General features: G+C 35.2%; 2 protein-coding genes, 1 long non-coding RNA gene and 2 other non-coding genes across 6 annotated transcripts; 4 read left to right on the top strand and 1 right to left on the bottom strand.

The window, feature by feature from the left end:
• Positions 1 to 1,973: 1,973 nt before the first annotated feature.
• LOC105772838 (cucumisin) lies at positions 1,974 to 16,298 on the top strand (the record flags this gene model as incomplete). Its single annotated transcript, XM_052632087.1, has 7 exons — positions 1,974 to 2,284; positions 2,465 to 2,553; positions 3,623 to 3,872; positions 4,000 to 4,513; positions 4,611 to 4,711; positions 4,842 to 5,066; positions 16,226 to 16,298. Coding segments are annotated over exons 1-7 (1,326 nt in total), but the record flags the coding sequence as incomplete, so codon positions are not given.
• LOC128041906 (uncharacterized) lies at positions 7,060 to 9,156 on the top strand. The gene is made up of 2 exons (XR_008196930.1): positions 7,060 to 7,206; positions 7,479 to 9,156. It is a non-coding gene; the product is annotated as an uncharacterized LOC128041906 (long non-coding RNA).
• Positions 16,299 to 19,469: 3,171 nt separating the features above from the next.
• On the top strand, positions 19,470 to 19,541 carry TRNAP-AGG (transfer RNA proline (anticodon AGG)). Its single transcript has one exon. It is a non-coding gene; the product is annotated as a tRNA-Pro (tRNA).
• A 63-nt stretch (positions 19,542 to 19,604) lies between these two features.
• TRNAP-AGG (transfer RNA proline (anticodon AGG)) lies at positions 19,605 to 19,676 on the top strand. The gene has a single exon. It is a non-coding gene; the product is annotated as a tRNA-Pro (tRNA).
• A 42-nt stretch (positions 19,677 to 19,718) lies between these two features.
• Positions 19,719 to 22,736, bottom strand: LOC105772837 (rop guanine nucleotide exchange factor 5). Of its 2 annotated transcripts, none has more exons than XM_012594310.2 (7): positions 22,262 to 22,736; positions 22,047 to 22,166; positions 21,805 to 21,959; positions 21,480 to 21,554; positions 21,121 to 21,411; positions 20,602 to 20,958; positions 19,719 to 20,497 (listed from the first exon to the last, which is right to left on the bottom strand). In XM_012594310.2, exons 1-7 carry the CDS (start codon positions 22,542 to 22,544, stop codon positions 20,033 to 20,035), a joined length of 1,746 nt encoding a protein of 581 aa, XP_012449764.1. In that variant the 5' UTR covers positions 22,545 to 22,736; the 3' UTR covers positions 19,719 to 20,032. The 2 variants fall into 2 exon arrangements, with proteins under 2 accessions (XP_012449764.1, XP_012449765.1); XM_012594311.2 differs by having other exon boundaries at positions 22,047 to 22,163.
• Between the last annotated feature and the right edge of the window lie 289 nt (positions 22,737 to 23,025).

Raw genomic sequence — 23,025 nt, 5'->3', positions numbered from 1 at the left:
TTAGCTAAAATGTTATATAAAAATCATTTTTTATTTGAAAAATAATTTTTGGAAAAATGATTATGAAAACTAAAAATTTTATATAGCAAGTAGACACCCAAAATATAAAAATTTACAAATTTATCACTAACATTATTATTAAATTGTTAATAGAAAATATGACTTTTATCTAATTGGTATAATAATATATTTAGCTTTTAAATTTATATAATCCTAATTCTGAATTAAGTCAATCGATTTAATCTCTACATATATAAATTCTATGGATTTGATTCTCAAATACGTAATTCAGCCACAAGTAAAAATATATTAATAATTGAATCAGCTATTAAAGAATGAGGTTTACCCTTCCCATACACGCCACCAAATAAAATGTCATTCTACCACATACAAGCTAAAATCAAACTGATTTATCATATTTTCTCCGGTCAAATTCTGCCATTAGAACATGTATTTTACATCAATTGTATATTTAATACATGTATTTGTATTTGATCAATTTTAGTTTATTTACTTTTTAAATTTTAAAAAATTATTCTGACCAAACAATAGCAATTAAATCTATTTGGTTAAATTCTATTATTAGTCCTACATTATGTGTAAAGTTAGAGATTTAGTTCATGTTCTCGAATTGGATCGTTCTTAGTCTTATATTTTCTAATTTCCAAACGTTAATCTTAATGTAAACGACAACTGTTAAATTTATTAATTGGTTTTCTGTGAGTAATATATGGAGATGGCAAGTTGACATGACATTACATATGCGATAATATGTTTGACGTGTCAAATTTTAAAAATAACAGAACTTAATTAATGTGATAGTTTTCATTTGGTCAAGATTAAAACTTTAAAAGTATAGAGATTGAAAATGACTAAATTAATATATAGGTACTAAATCCACAACTTATTCAAAATATAGTGTCTAATAACAGAATTTGACATATTTTCTCCTATTCTAACTTCGTGCTTAAGTTTGTTACTTATTCAAATCCTTTAGAAATACCTAAAATTCTATATGAAACTTATTTTTCAATATATGTATATATCCTTTTGTTAAAATAAAATCCAAAACTTAAAACTCAAAATTATCATAAATAATTTTAAAAAATATTATCGAATCAAATGAATTCACCCTTAAGTAATACTTAAGAAAAAATTTTAAAACATTATTATACAATAAATTATCGAATAAAACAATAATTTATTTAATAGGAACAATTTACCTAATAATTTCTCAATCTCAAAATACTTTTCTCCATCTTTAATGAAATAATAATAATATTGAAAAGTAGTTCACTAGTTGTAGCAATTGGTGACCCCAAATTTATTGATACTAAAGAAAATCAAAATGTGTAGGTCATATGTTCATATCCACAAAAATATAAAAACTTAGGAACACTTATTTAATAAGCTACCATGGTAGGAAATAGACATAATACACGATTATTTTTAAAATTAAAATTTAATCCAAACATAAATAAAATAAATGGTTTATCCAATTTCTTTTTAAATATAATTATATTTAAAGAAATAATTATAACATTACATATTTGACCAAAATTCATGTCCAGCTTTTAAATATTATCCCAAATATAATTTATAACGAAGGTAATGCAATAATATGACCGTTAGAATCTAATCATTGCAATATCACCTTTGAATTTCGTGAACTACTTTACCCGAATCCTATAAATAGGAGGTCATTATTTTTATAAGCAACAAGAGAGCTTCATTCATTCTTGTTGATTTTCTCAAAACTTTGACATTTTACTAAAATTACGGTAAAGGAAATTTTGTAGTAATTATCCAACAAATTTATATACAATTTTAAATATTATCCCAAATATAAATTAAAACAAAAGAAAAGTATGAAAAGTTTAAATTTATAATATAATTTATTTCCACAAAGACTAAGACTTTAGCATCTATTTTTCTCCATAAATATACTACTTGGAAAAGTTTGTTATTTATTTTTGTGTGAGCATTGTTTCAATGGAGGAAAATATCTACTTCATTGCTTTCTTTTAGCTCTTCTTACTAACAAAGCAGCCTCTCATCTTTTTCAATCCAACGCCAATGCCAATCAAAAGGTTAATACTGGATTTAATTTCTTGTCTTTTTTTTTTTTTTTAAATTTCCATTGGTGATGAACTTCATTTTAAAAAAAATAAAAATTGTAATCGGTGAATATTCGGAGCTATATTGTGTATATGGGTGACCGACTTAAAGATGGAGCTTCCACAGCTTTGCTTCACAGCAGCATGGTACAAGATGTTTTTGGCAGGTGTGTAAACATATGCTGCCTCTGATTTATATCGTATATATATAAACAGGGACCAAGGTAAAAGGGCAGTCAATAGCCTTAGCCATTCCTAATAATTGTAATAATTAATTATAATTATTCCCAAAACAAAATAAAACCTACTATTTATTGAGATTGAGCATGCAATTGGAATGAATGCAGTGAGTCGAAGACAGTGCTGTACTGCTACAAAAAGAGTTTTAATGGGTTCGTGGTGGATTTGACTGAGGAAGAAGCACAAAAAATGGCCGGTAAGTGTAACACTCCAACCTCACATTTAAAATTTCTTCAAATCCATTATGATATATACACAAACATTTAAGTTTGTATTTATCAATTATTCTTTATGAGATAAAAACAGTGTTATTTGTATCGAATCAGATTGATAGGTCGGATTGGTTGAACAAGACCGATCAATATATCGATATGAAAACAAGAGTTGAATTAATTTTTGAGTGAATCACTTGGGTTCAATTAAAAAAACTAGAAATCAAAATAAAAAATTAGCGCTTGAATCGATTTTATAATATTTTATAATATTTATGAATTTTGAATTAATTATTTAATTATTATTAGGTCAACATTTATACTTGAGCGAACCAATTTGACTTAAAAGATGATTTGAATGATTCAATCAAGGGTTAGATTGGTAAACTTTAGACAAAATTATAAGAATTTCAAGTAAAACAGAGAGCACTATAAGTTCAAGTAGACTTGTAATCGAACATATTCAATTGATTCCAAATTTGATTATTTTAGATTGAATCAATTCAAGTTTTAAAATTTTATATTATTTCAAGTTTGAATAATTTTGATTTCAGGTCAATTTCAAAATTAAATCATTGAGGTTTTTCAATTGAGCTTTTTGGGTTTTTCATTCGGATTTGACACTTAAGTTTGGTTCATTTTTAAGTTCAAGTTGAGCCAGTTCCAAGTGTGAAGCCATGAATTTTTTAGAGATCCAAAATAAAATTATAAAATTTTGAAGGTATCAAGGTTAAAATTTTTATATTAAAAAGCTTAAAGTATATTATTAATCTTTTGAAGATGCTAAAAAAATACAATTTTTTGGTAAGGATTAAAGAGTCCTCATTCAACCAAGGTGAGGGTCAAGACCTTAGCATGCCCCTCTGGTTTCATAGTGTTACTTTTTATATCAAATCAAGTTAAATCAAGTTCATATTCGAGTTAAACAAATTAAAATTTCAAGTTCTAGTTATAATAATAGATCTACTTTAAAAATCAAAGCGAAAATACTCTGTGGATTAAGATGCAGATCTTCGAGCTTAATTTGAATTTTGGTTGTTTGGATATGTTCAGGAATAAAGGGTGTAGTATCAGTGTTTCCAAATGAAAAGAGAAAACTACATACAACAAGGTCATGGGATTTTATGGGATTCCCTCAACAAGTTGAAAGAGCAACCATGGAAAGTGATGTTATCATTGGTGTTTTAGACATTGGAATTTGGCCTGAATCTCTAAGCTTTGATGACAAAGGACTTGGTCCACCTCCTTCCAAATGGAAAGGCAGTTGCCAATTTCAACCACAAGACAATTTCACTTGCAACAAGTAAATTTTTTTTCTTGGGTTATGTTACCGGGTTTAGGGTGCGTTTCGGATACAAGTATATGTTCGATATGGGAGAAATCTTAGTGCTTCAAATGTCTAACTAATATTGCTATATGTTCAAATGCAGCAAGATCATAGGTGCAAAATATTACCGCAGCGATGGACTGCTTTTACCGGATGACTTTGAATCTCCGAGAGACAGCGACGGTCATGGGACTCATACTGCTTCCACGGCAGCCGGGAATTTAGTTGATGGTGCAAGTCTCTACGGCTTTGGTTCAGGAACAGCTCGAGGAGGGGTTCCATCAGCACGCATCGCGGTGTACAAAATATGTTGGTCCGATGGTTGTCAGGATGCCGACATTCTCGTAGGATTCGATGATGCGATCTCTGATGGAGTCGATATTATATCAATTTCAGTCGAAGGAGGACGGACTGGAGACTATTTCGAACATGCGATCGATGTCGCATCTTTTCACGCCATGAAAAACGGTATACTGACCGTAATTTCGGCGGGTAACGATGGCCCTAGACGTTCAACGATCTCTAATTTCTCACCGTGGTCGCTTTCCGTGGTAGCTAGCACCATTGATCGTAAGTTTTCCACCAAGGTTCAACTTGGCAACAACAAGATTTATGAGGTAATATAAATACATACATGATTTGTAATCATATATCAATTTTATGATTTATAATGATAGCTATCATATACATATATACACGTATGATTGTACGTAGGGAGTATCAATAAATACATTTGATCTCAAGAATAAAACGTACCCTATGATTTATGGCGGAGACGCAGCAAACACTACTTCAACATCTACTATATCATCGAGGTAACATAAACTTAGCCTTTTTTTTTCTTTTTTAATTGATCCAGTTACACATGTGTAAAACTAAAGTATTTTATCTTTTCGTATCTCTTTATACTATTAATATTTTAATGATCCAATCGTTGAAGTGCAGATTCTGTTTTCCGAATTCATTGGATAAAAATTTGGTGAAGGGTAAGATTGTTCTTTGTGATACGATACTTACTAACGGGATAGGAGCCCTTTTGGCTGGTGCAGCTGGGACCGTGGCTCGAGACCAGGGCAACAATATTGACTATTCTAGCCTTTTTCCTTTGCCTGCATCTTGTTTTAACTTGATTGACGGTCGCAACATTTTTGAGTACGTAAACTCCACCAGGTACGATTACTCGATGCGAATATAATATGAATACACAAATGAATATCATGTAAGATTTTGCCTATATGTTTTTGTAGTGCTCCTGTTGACACCATTTTTTGATGGAAAACGGGGTCGACTTAGGTTTTGGAAAATGAAAACAAAAATGGGAGTCACCACCGATCCTTTTTGATGAGGTGTGATCGGATCACCTCGAAAAGTGGTTGTTTTTAATAAACGATTTGATTTTATTAAAACAACAAGTTTGGTCCACGAAATTCAGAAAAATGGGTTCGGGAGTCGGTTATGCACGAGGAAGGATTAGCACCCTCGATACGCCCAAAATTGGTACCTAGTTGATTACTTAATGTCTTAGTGTCGAAAAACTGAAAACTTTAAAGAAATTTAAAATACGATCCTTAGAAAAAAACTCAAATGGCATGGATTAAAATTTAAGAGGATATTTGGCAATTTGGTTAAACGAGAAATCAAAACCCAGCACATTAGGGCACATTCCTCGAATTTCCAAACGCAAAACATTGCCTTATTTTGAAATTTTGGGAAGGATATTAAGCTATTTGGTTGAACGAGAAAAAACGACACCCAGCACCTTAGGGCATGTTTTCTCGAATTTCCAAACGCAAAACATTGGCTTACTTTAGAATTTTTTAGAAAAAATTCTCATATCAGGAAAACAACGTGTCATATCCAATGCGTTAGGATACAACATATTGAATTCCCGATAATGAGCTTTTTATTATTTTTAAAAGAGTAATCTCGATTATTTAGATTCAACGAGGAAAATCGGAACCCAATACGTTAGGGCTCGATTCTCGAAAATTCTAAATATCGAGTATTATTTTCATTTTAAAATTTTTTGTTTTTTGACGAATCCGAAATGAATGTAAAAGAATAATGATGATAATGCAAACAAAATAATACAGGCAAATAATAAAAGATAAATAAATAAAGCGCAAATATATAATGAAAAGAAATCAATAATGTATACACAAATAAAAAATTAAGCATTTAAATAAGTAATAATGATGAGCATGTAAATAGATAAATAGATAAATGTATACCAAAGGAAATAATGGTAATGAATAAAATGATAAATATATATATATATATATATGTATGTATGTATGTATGTTAGAATTAATAAGTATATATAAAAATATATATATATATGCTTGTGAACTATGAACATGTATAAAGGAGATTACATTTTAAAATCTTAAAAATATATAAGAGTATATATATATATATTTATGAAAGCAAAATATGCATGCACGAATATAAATCACAAAATATAAGAATATAAGTATGTATCTATATATATATCCGAAATGTATATATATGTAATTAAATCTAAAATTACAAAGATATAATAATAGGCAAAATAATGATAATAACAATATATAAAATAATAATAGTAAAAATAATGGTAACGTTATCGAAATAAATTAATTTAATAGCAAGAGTATAACAAAACAGGAACTAATTTAAACTCAAAACAGAACTCTGGGGTCTGAATCGCAAATAAACAAAGAAGATGGCTCGGGGCCAAAATGAAACGCGTTTAAGGGACAAGGGATCGACCGTGCAATATTCCCAGCCCCCAAACACAGCGTTTCAATTCGGACCAAAAGGAAACAATCAGATAATTATAAGGCCAAAAATATAAGAACCACAAGGACCCGATTGCACTATAGCTCAAAAGAGGAAGGGCCTTGCGCGCAAATAGCCCATTCACCGCAGAAACACGCGAATCCTGAGGGCCAACGGGTCGGGTCACGGGTCAGGGCCAAAACGGCGTCGTTTTGGCACCTGACCCCTGTTGCCAAAACGATGCCGTTCGGAAAACAATATTTAACCCAAAAAATTTTGAAAACTGTCATTTTTACAAAAATTTTAAAACCTAAAAAATTTCTCTCTTTTCTCCTCAGGGGTATCCGGCCCTTGGCCCTTGGCCTTCGCCAGACCGCTTTCGTGATGTGGTCGAGATGCGCAAACAGCCTTTCAAAACCCTCTCCTTAAGGCGTCCCTGAGGGCTAGTCCCTCTCAGCCATGGAACCGAGAGAAAAAGAAAGGAAACCCTCCCCGTTCGACTCCGGTGAAGGCGAAGATGGGCTCCGACACCGGTTTTCGTTGCGAACAGGTATTTTCTTCCCCGTTTGTTTCGTTTTCGTTAAATAGGGTTGTAAAAAAAATATAAACAAACATAAAAAAATAAATTGAAATAAGATAAACACAAGAAAAAAAATAAAAACCGGTATCCACCTTTTTTGCTCTTTTAACCTGCTTATTTTTGTATTCGAAAATGTTGTAAAAAAAAAGAGAGAAATACAGAATGTGGTTCGGCCTTTATATAGCCGATTTGCTCATTTTTCTATTCCCTTGCTACTTGTCTGTTTTCTTTCTTTTTTGCAGGCATTTGATGGGCGCCGACGGATGGGACAGAGGCGGTGGTGGTAGAAGACCAAAGGTCTGAAGCATGCAGCGCTTGGGAGACCAAAGGTCCGAAGAAAGGGGCAGCGTCTAGGGTTTCAGAAAAGTTGAAACCCTAGTTTGACTCATTGTTGGGTTTGAGTTATTTGGGCTTAGTCTTTTAGTTTGGGCCCCGGGTTGTAATTGGTTTGGGCTGAAGGGTATTGGGTTAGTTAGGCTGGTGGGTTAGTTTAATTGGTTTGGGTTTTATTTGGTTGTTGGGCCCGGGCAAATTGGGCTTGTACAGCTGCCCCTCTTTGCTCGTTGTCGTGTAACGAGAACAGAGCAAAGACTAAGAAAGACCAATTTTTCCCGGTCTCGTTGAGTCTTGACTTCTTGGTGCTTTTCTTCTTCAAGTAGCCCCATTCTAATCCACTGTGTCCTATTGCTTCAATCCACTACACTACGCTTCAGAGAGGTCTAACTTGAAGCTTCAATCTTCTTTGCCACAACTTCAGAGGGACGATGTTTGTGGTCTTAGTCTGCTCCACTGTAACTTCAGGGAGATAAGACTGGATGCGATCTGCTCTACTATTGCTTAGAGAGATAAGATCTACAATCTTCAACTTACTCCACTGCTGCTCAGGGAGATAGGATTGATTTCTTTTGTTTGCTCCGCTACTGCTTAAGGAGATAAGACTTGATGCGATCTGCTCCACTACTGCTTAGGGAGATAAGATCTACAATCTTCGACTTGCTCCACTACTGCTTAGGGAGATAGGATCTAATATCTTTGACCTGCTCCACTACTGCTTAGGGAGATAGGACTGGTGGCTTAAATCTGCTTCACTACTGCTTAGGAAGATGAGATTCGCCGTCTTCAATCTGCTCCACTACTACTTAGGGAGATAGGATCTAATATCATTGACCTGCTCCACTACTGCTTAGGGAGATAGGACTGGTGGCTTAAATCTGCTTCACTACTGCTTAGGAAGATGAGATTCACCGTCTTTGATCTGCGCCACTACTGCTTAGGGATATAGGACTGGTGGCTTAAATCTGCTTCACTACTGCTTAGGAAGATGAGATTCGCCGTCTTCGATCTGCTCCACTACTGCTTAGGGAGATAGGATCTAATATCTTTGACCTGCTTCACTACTGCTTAGGGAGATAGGACTGGTGGCTTAAATCTGATTCACTACTGCTTAGGAAGATGAGATTCGTCGTCTTTGATCTGCTCCACTACTGCTTAGGGATATAGGATCTAATATCTTTGACCTGCTCCACTACTGCTTAGGGAGATAGGACTGGTTTCTTTTGTCTGCTCCGCTACTGCTTAGAGAGATAAGACTTGATGCGATCTGCTCCACTACTGCTTAGGGAGATAAGATCTACAATCTTCGACCTGCTCCACTACTGCTTAGGGAGATAGGACTGGTGGCTTAAATCTGCTTCACTACTGCTTAGGAAGATAAGATTCGCCATCTTCGATCTGCTCCACTGTAACCTCAGGGAGATAAGATCTGAAATATTCACTGATCTGTTCTCTGGGGAACATGACATGTATAATGAACCTAATTATGCCTAATGATTAGGATGGCATGATCAAAATGAATCAAATGCTCCTAACTAGACATGTGTGAATGGTGTTTGCTTGAATACAGAATTTTATTTATTTATTTATTTATTTTGAGAATGATCTCGCTTAGGTTTTCATTACTCGAAGTTTATTAAAGCTTTGCGACTGACGTGCTACAACGCCTTCTTGCATGACTGGCTTTTCTGAAGAAACAATTAGCCAGGTTGCCTCATATTGTAAACCTTAAAGTTTAATCCACTGGGGCACAAGAATTTATACCATCATTCTCCCACTGTAATCCAAGGGTAGAAATATGTGACTTTTCCTCAGTCCTCTTTTAACACAATTCGGGGATATAAGATCTGAACCGTTCTGGTTTCTTACACCCTTTACAGGGTGTCGTACCAAAGACTTATGCGCAGATGAAGGCTCTCTTCTCCGAGGTAACCTCCTCCTCTTGCCTGGTGATCATTGCTTGCTTGTTCATTTAAGCTTTGTCATTAACCCGTCAACTTATCATTTTGTTCAACCAATGCATTCGACAACAAAATTCAAAGAGAAAGTCTAAATTCAGCCTCTTCCTTCTCAGATTTCCAACCTTTAAAATTGGTGTGTTCTAAACAATAGTCCTGTTTCAGGCTCCTATATTATTTAGAAACTTTTCAGAGTAATATGCAAAACTTCCTTTGTGAAAGTTTTATTAGTCCATTAATCATTATTCCAATGCAACATGTTTGCAAAAAGGTCATAACAATGGATAAGAATAAAGTTGGTTCTGAGCATAGCTCGAAAGAACAAATTATCGAAAATAGTAAAGAAGGATGACAAAGAAATTAATTGGGAATGTATATCTTGGAAAGGAAAAAGTATTCCAAGAACAACAAATAATATGAGAATTGGGTGCCCCAGATATCGCAGCTTGAACTTCTCTGTACAAACTTTCTAAAGATCATTTTGAGTTGGACATGTGTTTAGGAGATCTACAGTGCTCTGTCGATGCCCCAAGATGTCGCCTATCCTTTCCTGTTGATTCAGGCATAGAAAGATCACCATATGCCTTGTTTGGTCAAGATTCGAGTTGCTTTGATTACCTCATGCCCCACTTTAATCAATATTTGAGCCGCCCTTTTCGGGTTTTCAACTCAAATCCCCTTTTGCCTAAGGTGCCCTTTGCGGGTTTTCCCCTTAGCCTCCCCGTTTCCGTTTTCATTTTTCATTTTTCATTTTCATTTTTCATCTTTTTTTGTTTTTTTTTGTTTTTTTATTCTTGAAATCCATTGTGTACGGTGACAAACCGTGATGTCTGATTTTGAACTGATTACAGCCCTTAGCTATCGTGCTGTCATTCAAGTTCAATGCAATTTTCAATACCATCTTTTCTGGAGTTCTATATCGGCATATGATGACATTGACGCATGCAGTAGCCTCTATTCATTTGATGAAGTAATTAATGATCTCAATAGCGAAGCAGTGCCCAATAGAAACCTTCGATAATGGTGATGTTCACCCCCCATTTTACTCGAAATTTGAGTCGCCCCTTTCGGGTTTTCAACTCAAAACCACCTTCGGTCACAAGGCGCCTTTTGCAAGTTTTCGCCCTGGCCTCTCCTTTTCTTTTTCCTTTTTCTTTTTCTTTTCTCTTTTTTATTTTCATTTTGACTTTGATTTTGATTTATTTTTCTTCTTTTTGAATTGGATTTAAACTCTTGGGATTAGGCAAGTCCCTGTTATTCCTTTCGAAGAATCTTCTCTGATATCAAATTCCTTCATAGAGCCTTTTGGGGCGCAACTACGACAAGAAAACATCTTAAAGGGATGGAAACTCGACTTCAAATGGGCAAAACTATGCTGACTCCACGAGAAAGGCGTTGCCTCGACAAAGGAATGCATCGTTCCTACTGCAAATTTCTGTCATCGTGCTGTTGTGCAGATTTCTTTATCAGCGTTTATCCTTGGCATATCCTGGTATGATCCTACAAAGACATCTTTGAACAAAGTTTTGCTTCATCTTTAAAGACAGGTCAATTTTAATCTTTGCCAAGCTCACAATAATTCCTTGTGAAGTAGGATCTGTCTATCCTCTCGCGCTACCATCCCCAACAAGTCCAGAGATAGGCTAAAATCCATGTCATTTTCAAAGTCATGTGATTCCTCTAAAAACATATCTCGCCCAAAAGGAAAATCTGGGTCTGTAGCAGGGTCATTCACGAAATTGATATCTGAGGACCCGTAATAAGTACCGAAGAATATACAGAAGAATGTATAAATTTACGAATGATTATTTATACAATATAATTATGAATGAATGAATAACAATTTAGAAGCAAATTCAAAAGAATGAAAGAATCTGGAATTGTTTGTAAAGAATGAAAATATTGGCTCAGTAATAATTGCAAAGATGTATTTCATTAAAATAACAACGTTCAAACATGAGCCTGTTTCGCAAAGGAAATTTCTATCATTTTTAGGCTAAAAGCAACAAAAATGTTCTGAACATTACTTTAAAAAGCTCTAGAGACTATAGGGTTTTCTTCCGCAGTCGAATTGCTTAGAACACTAACAAGGTCCCTTCTTCAGTTGCTTGGGCATTGCATTCACTCCACTTGTCAATTATGATTGGGTAATGGATTTTCTGCACTGGAGGGATCATCAAATTTAACGACGCCCATACTGATAAGCCTTTCAATCAGTTTCTTAAAGGCAATACAGTTTTCTATGGAATGCCCCGTATTTCCCGCATGATACTCGCATTGTGCATTCGCATCGTGCCATTTGGGGTACGGAGGCTGTGGAGGTTTCGTATAGAGAGGGGCGACAATACACGCGTTGAATAAGCTTTGATACAGCTCCTTATACGACATCGGAATTGGCGTGAACTGGAGGTTCTCAGTGCCTTGTTTCACATAAGATTCTTGTCTTGATGAACCTTGTTGACTATCGACCCCTTTACCTGGATAACTTACTGACCTTGAGTAACCTGTGTTGTTCACCTCATTTTCTCTTCTCCTTGGGGTTGACCTCCTATCACTCTTTTCTGCCTCAATTTTTTCGGCTCTTATAGCATTCTCAATCATTTCACCATTCATAACTATGTCAGAAAAGCTTTTTGTTGCGCTTCCTAACATATGCGTAATGAACGGGGCCTTCAACGTATTGATGAAGAGCATTGTTGTCTCTTTTTCCAAGAGTGGTGGCTGAACTTGTACGGCAATCTCCCTCCACCTTTGTGCGTATTGCCTAAAACTTTTATTAGGTTTTTTCTCCATGTTTTGCAGGGTAATTCTGTCAGGGACCATATCAGCTACATGACTGTATTGTTTCATAAAGGCTTGTGCTAAATCCCTCCAAGAACTAATCTGGGTACGCATCAATTGATTGTACCACTTAGACGTTGCCCCTGTGAGGCTATCTTGAAAGCAGTGTATGAGCAGTTGGTCGTTGCTGACGTGTCCAGCCATACGCCTACAGAACATAGTAATATGTGCCTCCGGGCAACTAGTCCCATTGTACTTCTCAAATTCTAGCATTTTGAACTTATGGGGCAGTACCAGATCTGGGACCAATCTTAAGTCTTTAGCATCAATCCCTCGATAATTCTCAATGCTTTCCATGGCATTGAACCTTTTCTCGAGCCATTTGCATCTTTCTTCTAACTGCTTTGGCAATTCTTCTGTCGTTTTCTCTTTCTCAGCCACTTCGTCGAAATCTGGGACGATATGGTTGGTAGGGTTTTCTCCGGGGTTAGAGCTTACTTCGATTTGGAAGTTTGTTGGCCTCGAGCTGCCTGTTGGAAATAGTTGAGGTCTAATTGTAACAGGGGATTTGTGTAGGTACGCCTCAGTTTGAGCTTGCGCGTGCGGATGTGTGAAACCTGGGGGATAGAGAAGGCTATCATTATTTCCTTCTTCTATATTAACCACGGGGTCCTTTCCTTTGTCGTTTCCCCCTTTCAACAACTGCGTCAATTCAGCTATCATGCTTTTTTGAGACTCTATCATTTTGTTCCTCATATCTTGTTGAATCTTCTCTAACCGCTCTTGCATTTGTTCTTGTATCTCCTTTTGGAGTTGTTCGAGTCTTTCTAATCTTTGATCCATGACTTTTGTTTTGCGACGGGTACCGTAGTGATAAACGGTTGGCGAATTTTTGTTAGTTTCCAGAGTAATTCTGTCATAATTTTAAATTAATTAGGATCCCTTTTTTAAAACTTTAATGCATATGATGAATGATGATATGTAGATGCATGAAATGAATGCCTAAAGAGACGTTGATTCTAATTCAATTACATTTAGGAAACTTTTCTAGAAAGCAAATTCCTTTACATAAAGCAGATTCATGTACGGCCTCGCCCTTATATTCCAAGAGGCAACATCGATCTTTTTTTTCATCCGCAAGTTTGAGATAATCTCGCCAATTTCCAAAAGATGCCACTACTAGCTCATTTTCTTAATCTTGGTCGCGATCCATCATCTGTCCATCTTCATAAGGCTTGTCGGCTTCTTTAAGGGAGTTGGAATGTCAAAAGCTCTTAGACAATCGTCTTGAATCCTTAGGCCACGAAGTAAAGGTCACGAACTCTTTCATCATCCTTCTTGAGTTTCTCAGAATATATTCGGGAAGTCGTATTGTTTTCCACTTTATCAAGGAATTTGTATTCCATGACAAGCTTTCTAAGTTAGTAATCAAACTTGAATCAATATCTCCTTCCTAAGATGCATATGCAATGCAATCATAATCAAAACGAAACAAGATAGGTTAGTACCAAATAGAAACAAACAAGGAAAACAGAAAGTACCTAATCAGGTAACCACTAGGGATTTGGAGTGGCTCTACCTAGGTTAAGTTCCTAAGTCCACTATATGAGGGTTGGTTCTAAAGTCAAGGTATCCGAACCAGCAGATTCCTCAATCTTCACCCATTATAGGCTCATACGGACCGAGTTCGGTTCAGGGGAATACATTTCCCTATGGCTACACGGAGATGAAAATCTCACGAAGACACAGGTATAGATGTATCCCGAAAGCGATCCACTATCCTGCACGGAGGTGAAAACCTCACGAAGGACTAGTTTCTCACTCCCACTTAAAAGGTGTGACCAACGGTCATGCAATGCAATGTGCAAAAAGATATAAAAATTTAAAATACTAAACATGATGAAAACTATAACTCAAAACAAATGAAATGCAATGAGAGGATCGTATATTTAAATCAAATTTTCAACTTTCGACAAAAAGACAAGAAATAATCAACTCGTGGCTCGACTCACTTATTTTGGAAATGTCCCCAGTGGAGTCGCCAAGCTGTTGACACCATTTTTTTGATGGAAAACGGGGTCGACTTGGGTTTTGGAAAATGAAAACAAAAATGGGAGTCGCCACCGATCCTTTTTGATGAGGTGTTATCGGATCACCTCGAAAAGTGGTTGTTTTTAATAAACAATTTGATTTTATTAAAACAACAAGTTTGGTCCACGAAATTCAGAAAAATGGGTTCGGGAGTCGGTTACGCACGAGGAAGGATTAGCACCCTCGATACGCCCAAAATTGGTACCTAGTTGATTGCTTAATGTCTTAGTGTCGAAAAACTGAAAACTTTAAAGAAATTTAAAATACGATCCTTAGAAAAAACTCAAATGGCATGGATTAAAATTCAAGAGGATATTTGGCAATTTGGTTAAACGAGAAATCGAAACCCAGCACATTAGGGCACATTCCTCGAATTTTCAAACGCAAAACATTGCCTTATTTTGAAATTTTGGGAAGGATATTAAGCTATTTGGTTGAACGAGAAAAAACGACACCCAGCACCTTAGGGCATGTTTTCTCGAATTTCCAAACGCAAAACATTGCCTTACTTTAGAATTTTTTAGAAAAAATTCTCATATCAGGAAAACAGCGTGTCATATCCAATGCGTTAGGATACAACATATTGAATTCCCGATAATGAGCTTTTTATTATTTTTAAAAGAGTAATCTCGATTATTTAGATTCAACGAGGAAAATCGGAACCCAATACGTTAGGGCTCGATTCTCGAAAATTCTAAATATCGAGTATTATTTTCATTTTAAAATTTTTTGTTTTTGACTAATCTGAAATGAATGTAAAAGAATAATGATGATAATGCAAACAAAATAATACAGCAAATAATAAAAGATAAATAAATAAATGGCAAATATATAATGAAAAGAAATCAATAATGTATACACAAATAAAAAATTTAAGCATTTAAATAAGTAATAATAATGAGCATGTAAATAGATAAATAGATAAATGTATACCAAAGGAAATAATGGTAATGAATAAAATGATATATATATATATATGTATGTATGTTAGAATTAATAAGTATATATAATATATATATATATATATATGCTTGTGAACTATGAACATGTATAAAGGAGATTACATTTTAAAATCTTAAAATATATAAGAGTATATATATATATATATATATATATATATATATATATATATATATATATATATATTTATGAAAGCAAAATATGCATGCACGAATATAAATCACAAAATATAAGAATATAAGTATGTATCTATATATATATCCGAAATGTATATATATGTAATTAAATCTAAAATTACAAAGATATAATAATAGGAAAAATAATGATAATAACAATATATAAAATAATAATAGTAAAAATAATGGTAACGTTATCGAAATAAATTAATTTAATAGCAAGAGTATAACAAAAAAGGAACTAATTTAAACTCAAAACAGAACTCTGGGGTCTGAATCGCAAATAAACAAAGAAGATGGCTCGGGGCCAAAATAAAACTCGTTTAAGGGACGAGGGATCAACCGTGCAATATTCCCAGCCCCCAAACACAGCGTTTCAATCCGGACCAAAAGGAAACAATCAGATAATTATAAGGCCAAAAATATAAGAACCACAAGGACCCGATTGCACTACAGCTCAAAAGAGGAAGGGCCTTGCGCGCAAATAGCCCATTTACCGCAAAAACACGAGGATCCTGAGGGCCAACGGGTCGGGTCACGGGTCAGGGCCAAAACGGCGTCGTTTTGGCACCTGACCCCTGTTGCCAAAACGATGCCGTTCGGAAAACAATATTTAACCCAAAAAATTTTGAAAGCTATCATTTTTACAAAAATTTTAAAACCTAAAAAATTTCTCTCTTTTCTCCTCAGGGGTATCCGGCCCTTGGCCCTTGGCCTTCGCCAAGACTCCTTCGTGGACCGTGGTCGGAGTAGCGTAAAGCCTTTCAAAACCCTCTCCTTAAGGCGTCCCTGAGGGCTAGTCCCTCTCAGCCATGGAACCGAGAGAAAAAGAAAGGAAACCCTCACCGTTCGGCTTCGGTGACGGCGAAGATGGGCTCCGACACCGGTTTTCGTTGCGAACAGGTATTTTCTTCCCCGTTTGTTTCGTTTTCGTTAAATAGGGTTGTAAAAAAAATATAAACAAACATAAAAAAAATAAAATGAATTAAGATAAACACAAGAACAAAAATAAAAACTGGTATCCACCTTTTTTGCTCTTTTAATCTGCTTATTTTTGTATTCCAAAATGTTGTAAAAAAAAAGAGAGAAATACAGAATGTGGTTCGGCCTTTATATAGCCGATTTGCTCCTATTTCTATTCCCTTGCTGCTTGTCTGTTTTCTTTCTTTTTTGCAGGCATTTGATGGGTGCCGGCGGATGGGACAGAGGCGGTGGCGGTAGAAGACCAAAGGTCTGAAGCATGCAGCGCTTGGGAGACCAAAGGTCCGAAGAAAGGGGCGGCGCCTAGTGTTTCAGAAAAGCTGAAACCCTAGTTTGACTCCTTGTTGGGTTTGGGTTATTTGGGCTTAGTCTTTTAGTTTGGGCCCCGGGTTGTAATTGGTTTGGGCTGAAGGGTATTAGGTTAGTTGGGCTGGTGGGTTAGTTTAATTGGTTTGGGTTTTATTTGGTTGTTGGGCCCGGGCAAATTGGGCTTGTACAACTCCAACAGCAACTATATTCAGGAGTAGTGAGGTTAATGACTCGTTGGCTCCTTATATCATCTCTTTCTCATCGAGAGGTCCGAACCCGATTACACCCGAGATTATTAAGGTAAATTGATGGAAAATTTAATGGTTTGACTTTTTTTTCTTTCAATAATTATTGTGTCCAATATATAAAACATAAACATTTTTAACGTAAATATAGAAGTATTCGTGGTCAAAGGATTTAATTCAAGCATATTCGGATTAGTAAATATTTAATCCAAATTTGTTTAAGCTTGTCAATATTAGGGATGAGTTTAGTTTAGTTTGGTTTTTTTTTTAACTCGTTTGTCATAACTCAATTCGATTCTCGATTTATCCTTATTTAGAATTTAAAATTTATTTTGAAAAATAAATTTTATTTTATATCTTTGAATATCATTTGATAAAATTTCAACTTTTGTTTATAAATATTTCTAAAAAATTATTTTTCAAGTAAATAAAAATAACCAATAACTTTTATATGGTAAATTTAAAAATATTTCTATATAGAACTTTTAAGTTATTTTTACTATTTTAAATATAAAATATTTATTTTTAAATCATAAAAATTAAAATTGATTATAAATTAAACAAAAAAGTAGCATTCGACTCGGTCCGGATAACCATAATATTTTAACTTGTATTTCATCATCTAAACACCTCGATTTGGATCAATCTTTGATTTTTTTATTTTCTTACTCAATTCTAAACAATATAATTTTTAAAATTATAGTATTCTAATATTTTTCTTTTATTAAAATTTTAAAATAGATAACTTAAAATATTTTTTGATGGGATATAAATTACAATTTAATATAAGAAAATAAAATATTATATTATAGATCTAGAAAAAAATGGTAAGGTGATATTTTTATCTAAATCTTTCCAAGTATATGATAGTATATGATTTTGCAGAAACTTGTGATGGATTGATGGTTTTTTTTTTCATTAAATTGTTGTTTGCAGCCAGATATATCAGCACCAGGGGTTCACATTCTAGCAGCGTGGTCTTCAATTTCTCCTGTTTCTTCAGTTCCAGGCGACAACAAGTTCGTGACATTCAACATAATCTCAGGAACATCAATGTCTTGTCCTCATGTTTCTGGTGCAGCTGCCTACGTTAAATCATTTCATCCCACATGGTCTCCTGCTGCTATTCAATCTGCCCTTATGACCACAGGTAATTAATTGTAAACCTCATAACAAATATGTTTTATAGTTCGATTAGGTACAACTTTCACTTAAATTTCCAATTGCAATGTTAATTGCAGCCGCCCCCATGAGCTCTGGCATCAACATGGAAGCTGAATTTGCATACGGTTCAGGCCATTTGAATCCTTTAAAAGCTGCAAATCCAGGTCTAGTATAGGATGCTAATGAAACCGATTACATAAACTTCTTATGCGGACAAGGATACGCCACTCGGCTAATACAATTATTATCCAAAGACAACTCCACTTGTCCTAAAGACACTAATGGGACAGTTTCGGAACTAAACTACCCTTCCTTTGGTCTTTCCACTTCGCCATTGAAACCATTCAGCCGTACCTTCAAAAGGACCGTCACAAACGTGGGATCTCCGACGGCGGTTTACAGAGCTAACCTGAGTTTTTCGACAGGTACGTTGAAAATCAGGGTTAACCCCGATGTTCTGTCGTTCACGTCGGTGGGACAAAAGCTGTCTTTTGAAGTAATAGTGGAAGCGACAATGGATAAAGCTATGGTGTCTGGTGCTTTAGTGTGGGACGATGGTGAGCACAAAGTGAGGAGTCCCATCGTTGCGTTTATATGAACATCCTTCTATTTTGTTAACTCCATGTTTGTACGATGTAATTGGCTGCTTCATGTCTCTGTTTGCTTTCTTTGGTAATAAAACTCTTAAAATTATACGCTACATTGAAATTTTAATTTTTCAGATATAATCTAGTTATCTCTATGATTGAATTTGGTGTTCGATTAGTGAAATTACTTAAAAATTATAATTTAAAGTAGTATTTTTTTTACATAAAATGTTTAAATAAAACGGCTAAAAAGTAAAAACCAAATACCTAAGGGTTGAGATTGATATTAACAAATTTGGAAAATTTTTAGGGTTAAAATTATTTAATTTTTTGGTATTAGAATTAAATGACAAATTTTGTAAACATTGAAGGCTAAATTTATTGAATTTTAGATTTAAGATCAAATTGATAAAATGTGCAAATATTGAAAGGATAAATTTGTTATTAGGCCAATAAAAAAATGCCCACGTCAACCTTCCGTGAAGTCTGACAAAATTTTTAAAACTGTTGTTGATGGAATTGGAAGTTTTTGAAGTTGAGTGATCAAAATAGAACTTACCCAAAAATTGGATGACCACTCAAGTTGTTTACCCAAAAATTAAATCGAAATTGTTTTGAAAAATTATATTAACCTGCAGCCAACAGAAAGGGCATTTGGTCTAGTGGTATGATTCTCGCTTAGGGTGCGAGAGGTCCCGAGTTCAATTCTCGGAATGCCCCTTTCTTTCAATTTTTTCAGCTATAACTGTAAAAAGCATGTAAAGTAAACCAATGACCCGTGTAGGGCATTTGGTCTAGTGGTATGATTCTCGCTTAGGGTGCGAGAGGTCCCGAGTTCAATTCTCGGAATGCCCCCTTTCTTTTTCGCTTTTTCCAGCTATAATTGGAGAAAGCATGTGAAGTGAACCAACGTCCAATGGCCTATAAACTTTGATATCATGTCATTCTCGGTTACATTCACATTTAACGTCCTATAAAAATGTATACCCTCTTTTCATACAAAACCTGCTTCAAATTTACTACAACAATGTGGAACATAAATATCACTCTTCTACTGCACCTAACAAGTTTTCTATCATCAACTATTCCCTTCTATTTATCACATCTGTATTATTTTCCATCTTCAGGAAATCTCAACTGACAGTATATCACAGACAATTTTGCCGCATACTCGTCCCATTATGGTGTACCGATGATTGATTTGATGTAACTTAACCCTTTTGATTCTCTGGCATATCTGTAGTCTTGGAGTTCATTATTGATGAACCATCACCGGTTGGATTGCCGCAGACCTTTGCTCTAGGATCAACTCCAAGATAACTAGTCAAGACCCTCTTCACTCCGATGCCACGGCGATGAGGCTTGCTGTTGTTGTTGTTGTTGTTGCGGTTCTCCTTGAGAAAAGGAGTTCTTTCTCCCCCTGCAGGGCTGATCAGGGGTGCAGCAGGCGAGAAGCTCGGTCTGGTGATTGCTGTTTTGTATGGAGTGCTTGAGACAGGCATGACCGGGACCTTTTTGTACGTGATTAGACTAACTGTAGTAGGAACCGATGACAAATTCTCAGAATACTTCGTTAAGTCATCGACATATATCAAATCATCGATCCGAGCCACAATGTTATATGCCAGGCTTTCTAGAACTCTTGAATAGCTTTCAAGAATGGACTTTCCAACATCCTGCAAGTTTAAAATAAGGAATAGTTTGAATAACATTCGGGACTAGAATGAAGCAGCTGTCAGCAAAACCAGATATTTTTGAGAAAAGGGTTCGAAGTTCGAACCTTGTTGCACTGGATTTTGCTTGTATCCAACGTAGTTTGCGTCAAACCCGGGAATCGTTGCTTCAAGCAAAGCAAGAGAGTTTTAGCTCTTTCTGCTAGATATTCTCTTTTATCTCCATCAACCATCATATCTTTTACTATTTCCCATGATGATTTTGTAGTAGATCGGTTCGGATTGACTGGAAGCTTTGAATAAGATCTTCGACACCACACGTATATTGAGGCTTCGACACGGTTTGCAATCTCAAGTGCAACATGTTCCGATGATAGATCGAGGAAATCAAGCAGGCACTCTGCCGAGAATTGATCAGATGTTATATACCTGTAAATGAAATCTCCAAGACAAGCTCTTCCACTCTGCAACACAATTTTCGGGAACTATGTCATGTGTGACACATTTGATAACAGTTAGTAACATTTAAGAGCTCAAGTAGGAACTTGTGACATTGTCCGTAGACTGGAATGCTGTCCCCAAACGGAGAACATAACAAGACAGCAAATTATGTCTAGTTTTCTGACCTTTGGGAGTGTGTCTAAATACGAAACTGGAACTTCCATTTCGGAAATAGAAATGCTGTTGATTGCCATAGCAGCTTTCAATATTTGATTCGTGCACTCGCGAGTGTGATTCAATTGCTTTCTCGAATGATCGCTGAGACCACCAGTAGGCACACGGGGCACTGGTAGCCACCACTTCTCATCCTGGCGTTGCAGAGTTTTCCGGAACGAGGCAGAGCCATCGGCATCCGGGGATATAATCCCTTGATCAACATACCAGAACTCTGCATTGGTGAAACCATCTAATATATCCTGCATAACAAAGCTAGCATGTTCTGAACTCAAACTTGAACCCGAAAGCAAGCATTGCTAGTTCTTACCAGAAGCATGTTATCGAGTTTACGCAGGGCTGGGAGGTTTATGAAAATATCTGATCTAGGCCTGCAAGTCATGACCTATGAAAAACAAAAAAAAAAAAAGAACAGTTAAAAGGACGAGAAACTTTATCTTTGGTGACATGTTACTCAAACTCGGGTGTGAATGTTCGAAGTTTTTAAGGCACTCGAGCTCGGGGATTGCTAGGAATAAGCATCAAATACAGATCTTTTCAGTTTTTATCTTTTCAGTTTTTATATCTACATATACATCAAACACGAATATTTAAAATGAGATTTCAAGAAAAAGAAAGAAGAATGAGAGCAATACCTCGAGCTTACTTCCATCTGGAAAATTTTGGCAAGAGGGTATGAACTCAACAATGTGGTCACTAACACAAACAAACCATTCCATCTCTCTTTTCCACATTGATTTCTTCTCCTCAGGAACGGGCTTTAATCTCCACAATTGCCCAAATACAGTAGCTATATACAATATATCCCAAATTAAATTGGAACAAGAACCCAAGATCTAAATATAGTAGCTACATACAATATTATAAGAGGGTATACCACAAAGATTGGTGATGGCATTAGAAATGGCCAAAGCTGTGCAAACCCCATTTCCTGAACCTGACATGTCTTCACCAAGCAACAATTTTGCAAACCTCTCTTTCATCATATCTGTCTCTACTAGAAATTTACAAAGAAAAAAAATTACAATTAGATTTAAAAAAAAACTAAATAAAAAACTGCAAATTTTTAAACTTATAAACAACATTACTAACCATTGATCTTTGAACCCATTTTTTTATACTTTTCATCTTCATCTCCATTTCCATTAGAAACATCTAAGTTGTTTGACACTGAACCAGCAGCAGTAGCAATGGCTTTCCTTATAGGCAAACCCAAAAGAGAAGAAGCTGAAACGCACCCACTGGAACTACTACTACTACTACTACAAATACTAGAACTGCTCTCTTTCGACTCACCACCGTCATTAAAGCTACTCAACTCAGTTGCAGATAATGACTCGGTCCAATTATCTTTCTTCTTCATTGAAGCCTCCATATTTAAATACTTTGCTAACTTTACAAAAAAAAAAAAACACCCTACCCTTTTCTTTATCTTTGAAAACAGAAACCCCAAAAAGAGGCTAAAAGCTTTGAGTTACAAAGGGAAGACATTTGCTGAGACAGTGAGAGATGGTGAGTGGGCTAAAAGGATTTGATTTTTTGAACTGAAGACGAAGAAGAACAGATGGGGCACGTGCCATTGGTTTAACGTCTCTCTTAAAAGCTGCATTTTGTGAGAAAAGGTCTATCAAAATAGGTTCAAAATAATCATGGTTAAATTGTTATATTAGTCCCTATATTATGAGTAAATTATAGATTTTAATCTATGTACTCTAATTTGATTAATCTTTATATTTTTTGGATTATAAAATAAGAATTTTGATCAAATAATTCCAAAATTTTATATTGCAAACATATTATCACATATATCCTGTCATGTCTGTTTGTTATTTTTGCATAATAAACACATAAAAGTC

Source organism: Gossypium raimondii, chromosome 6 (assembly GCF_025698545.1).
Source record: "Gossypium raimondii isolate GPD5lz chromosome 6, ASM2569854v1, whole genome shotgun sequence".
In the NCBI taxonomy this organism is placed as follows: domain Eukaryota; kingdom Viridiplantae; phylum Streptophyta; class Magnoliopsida; order Malvales; family Malvaceae; genus Gossypium; species Gossypium raimondii.
This window is presented reverse-complemented; position numbering and strand designations above follow the sequence as displayed.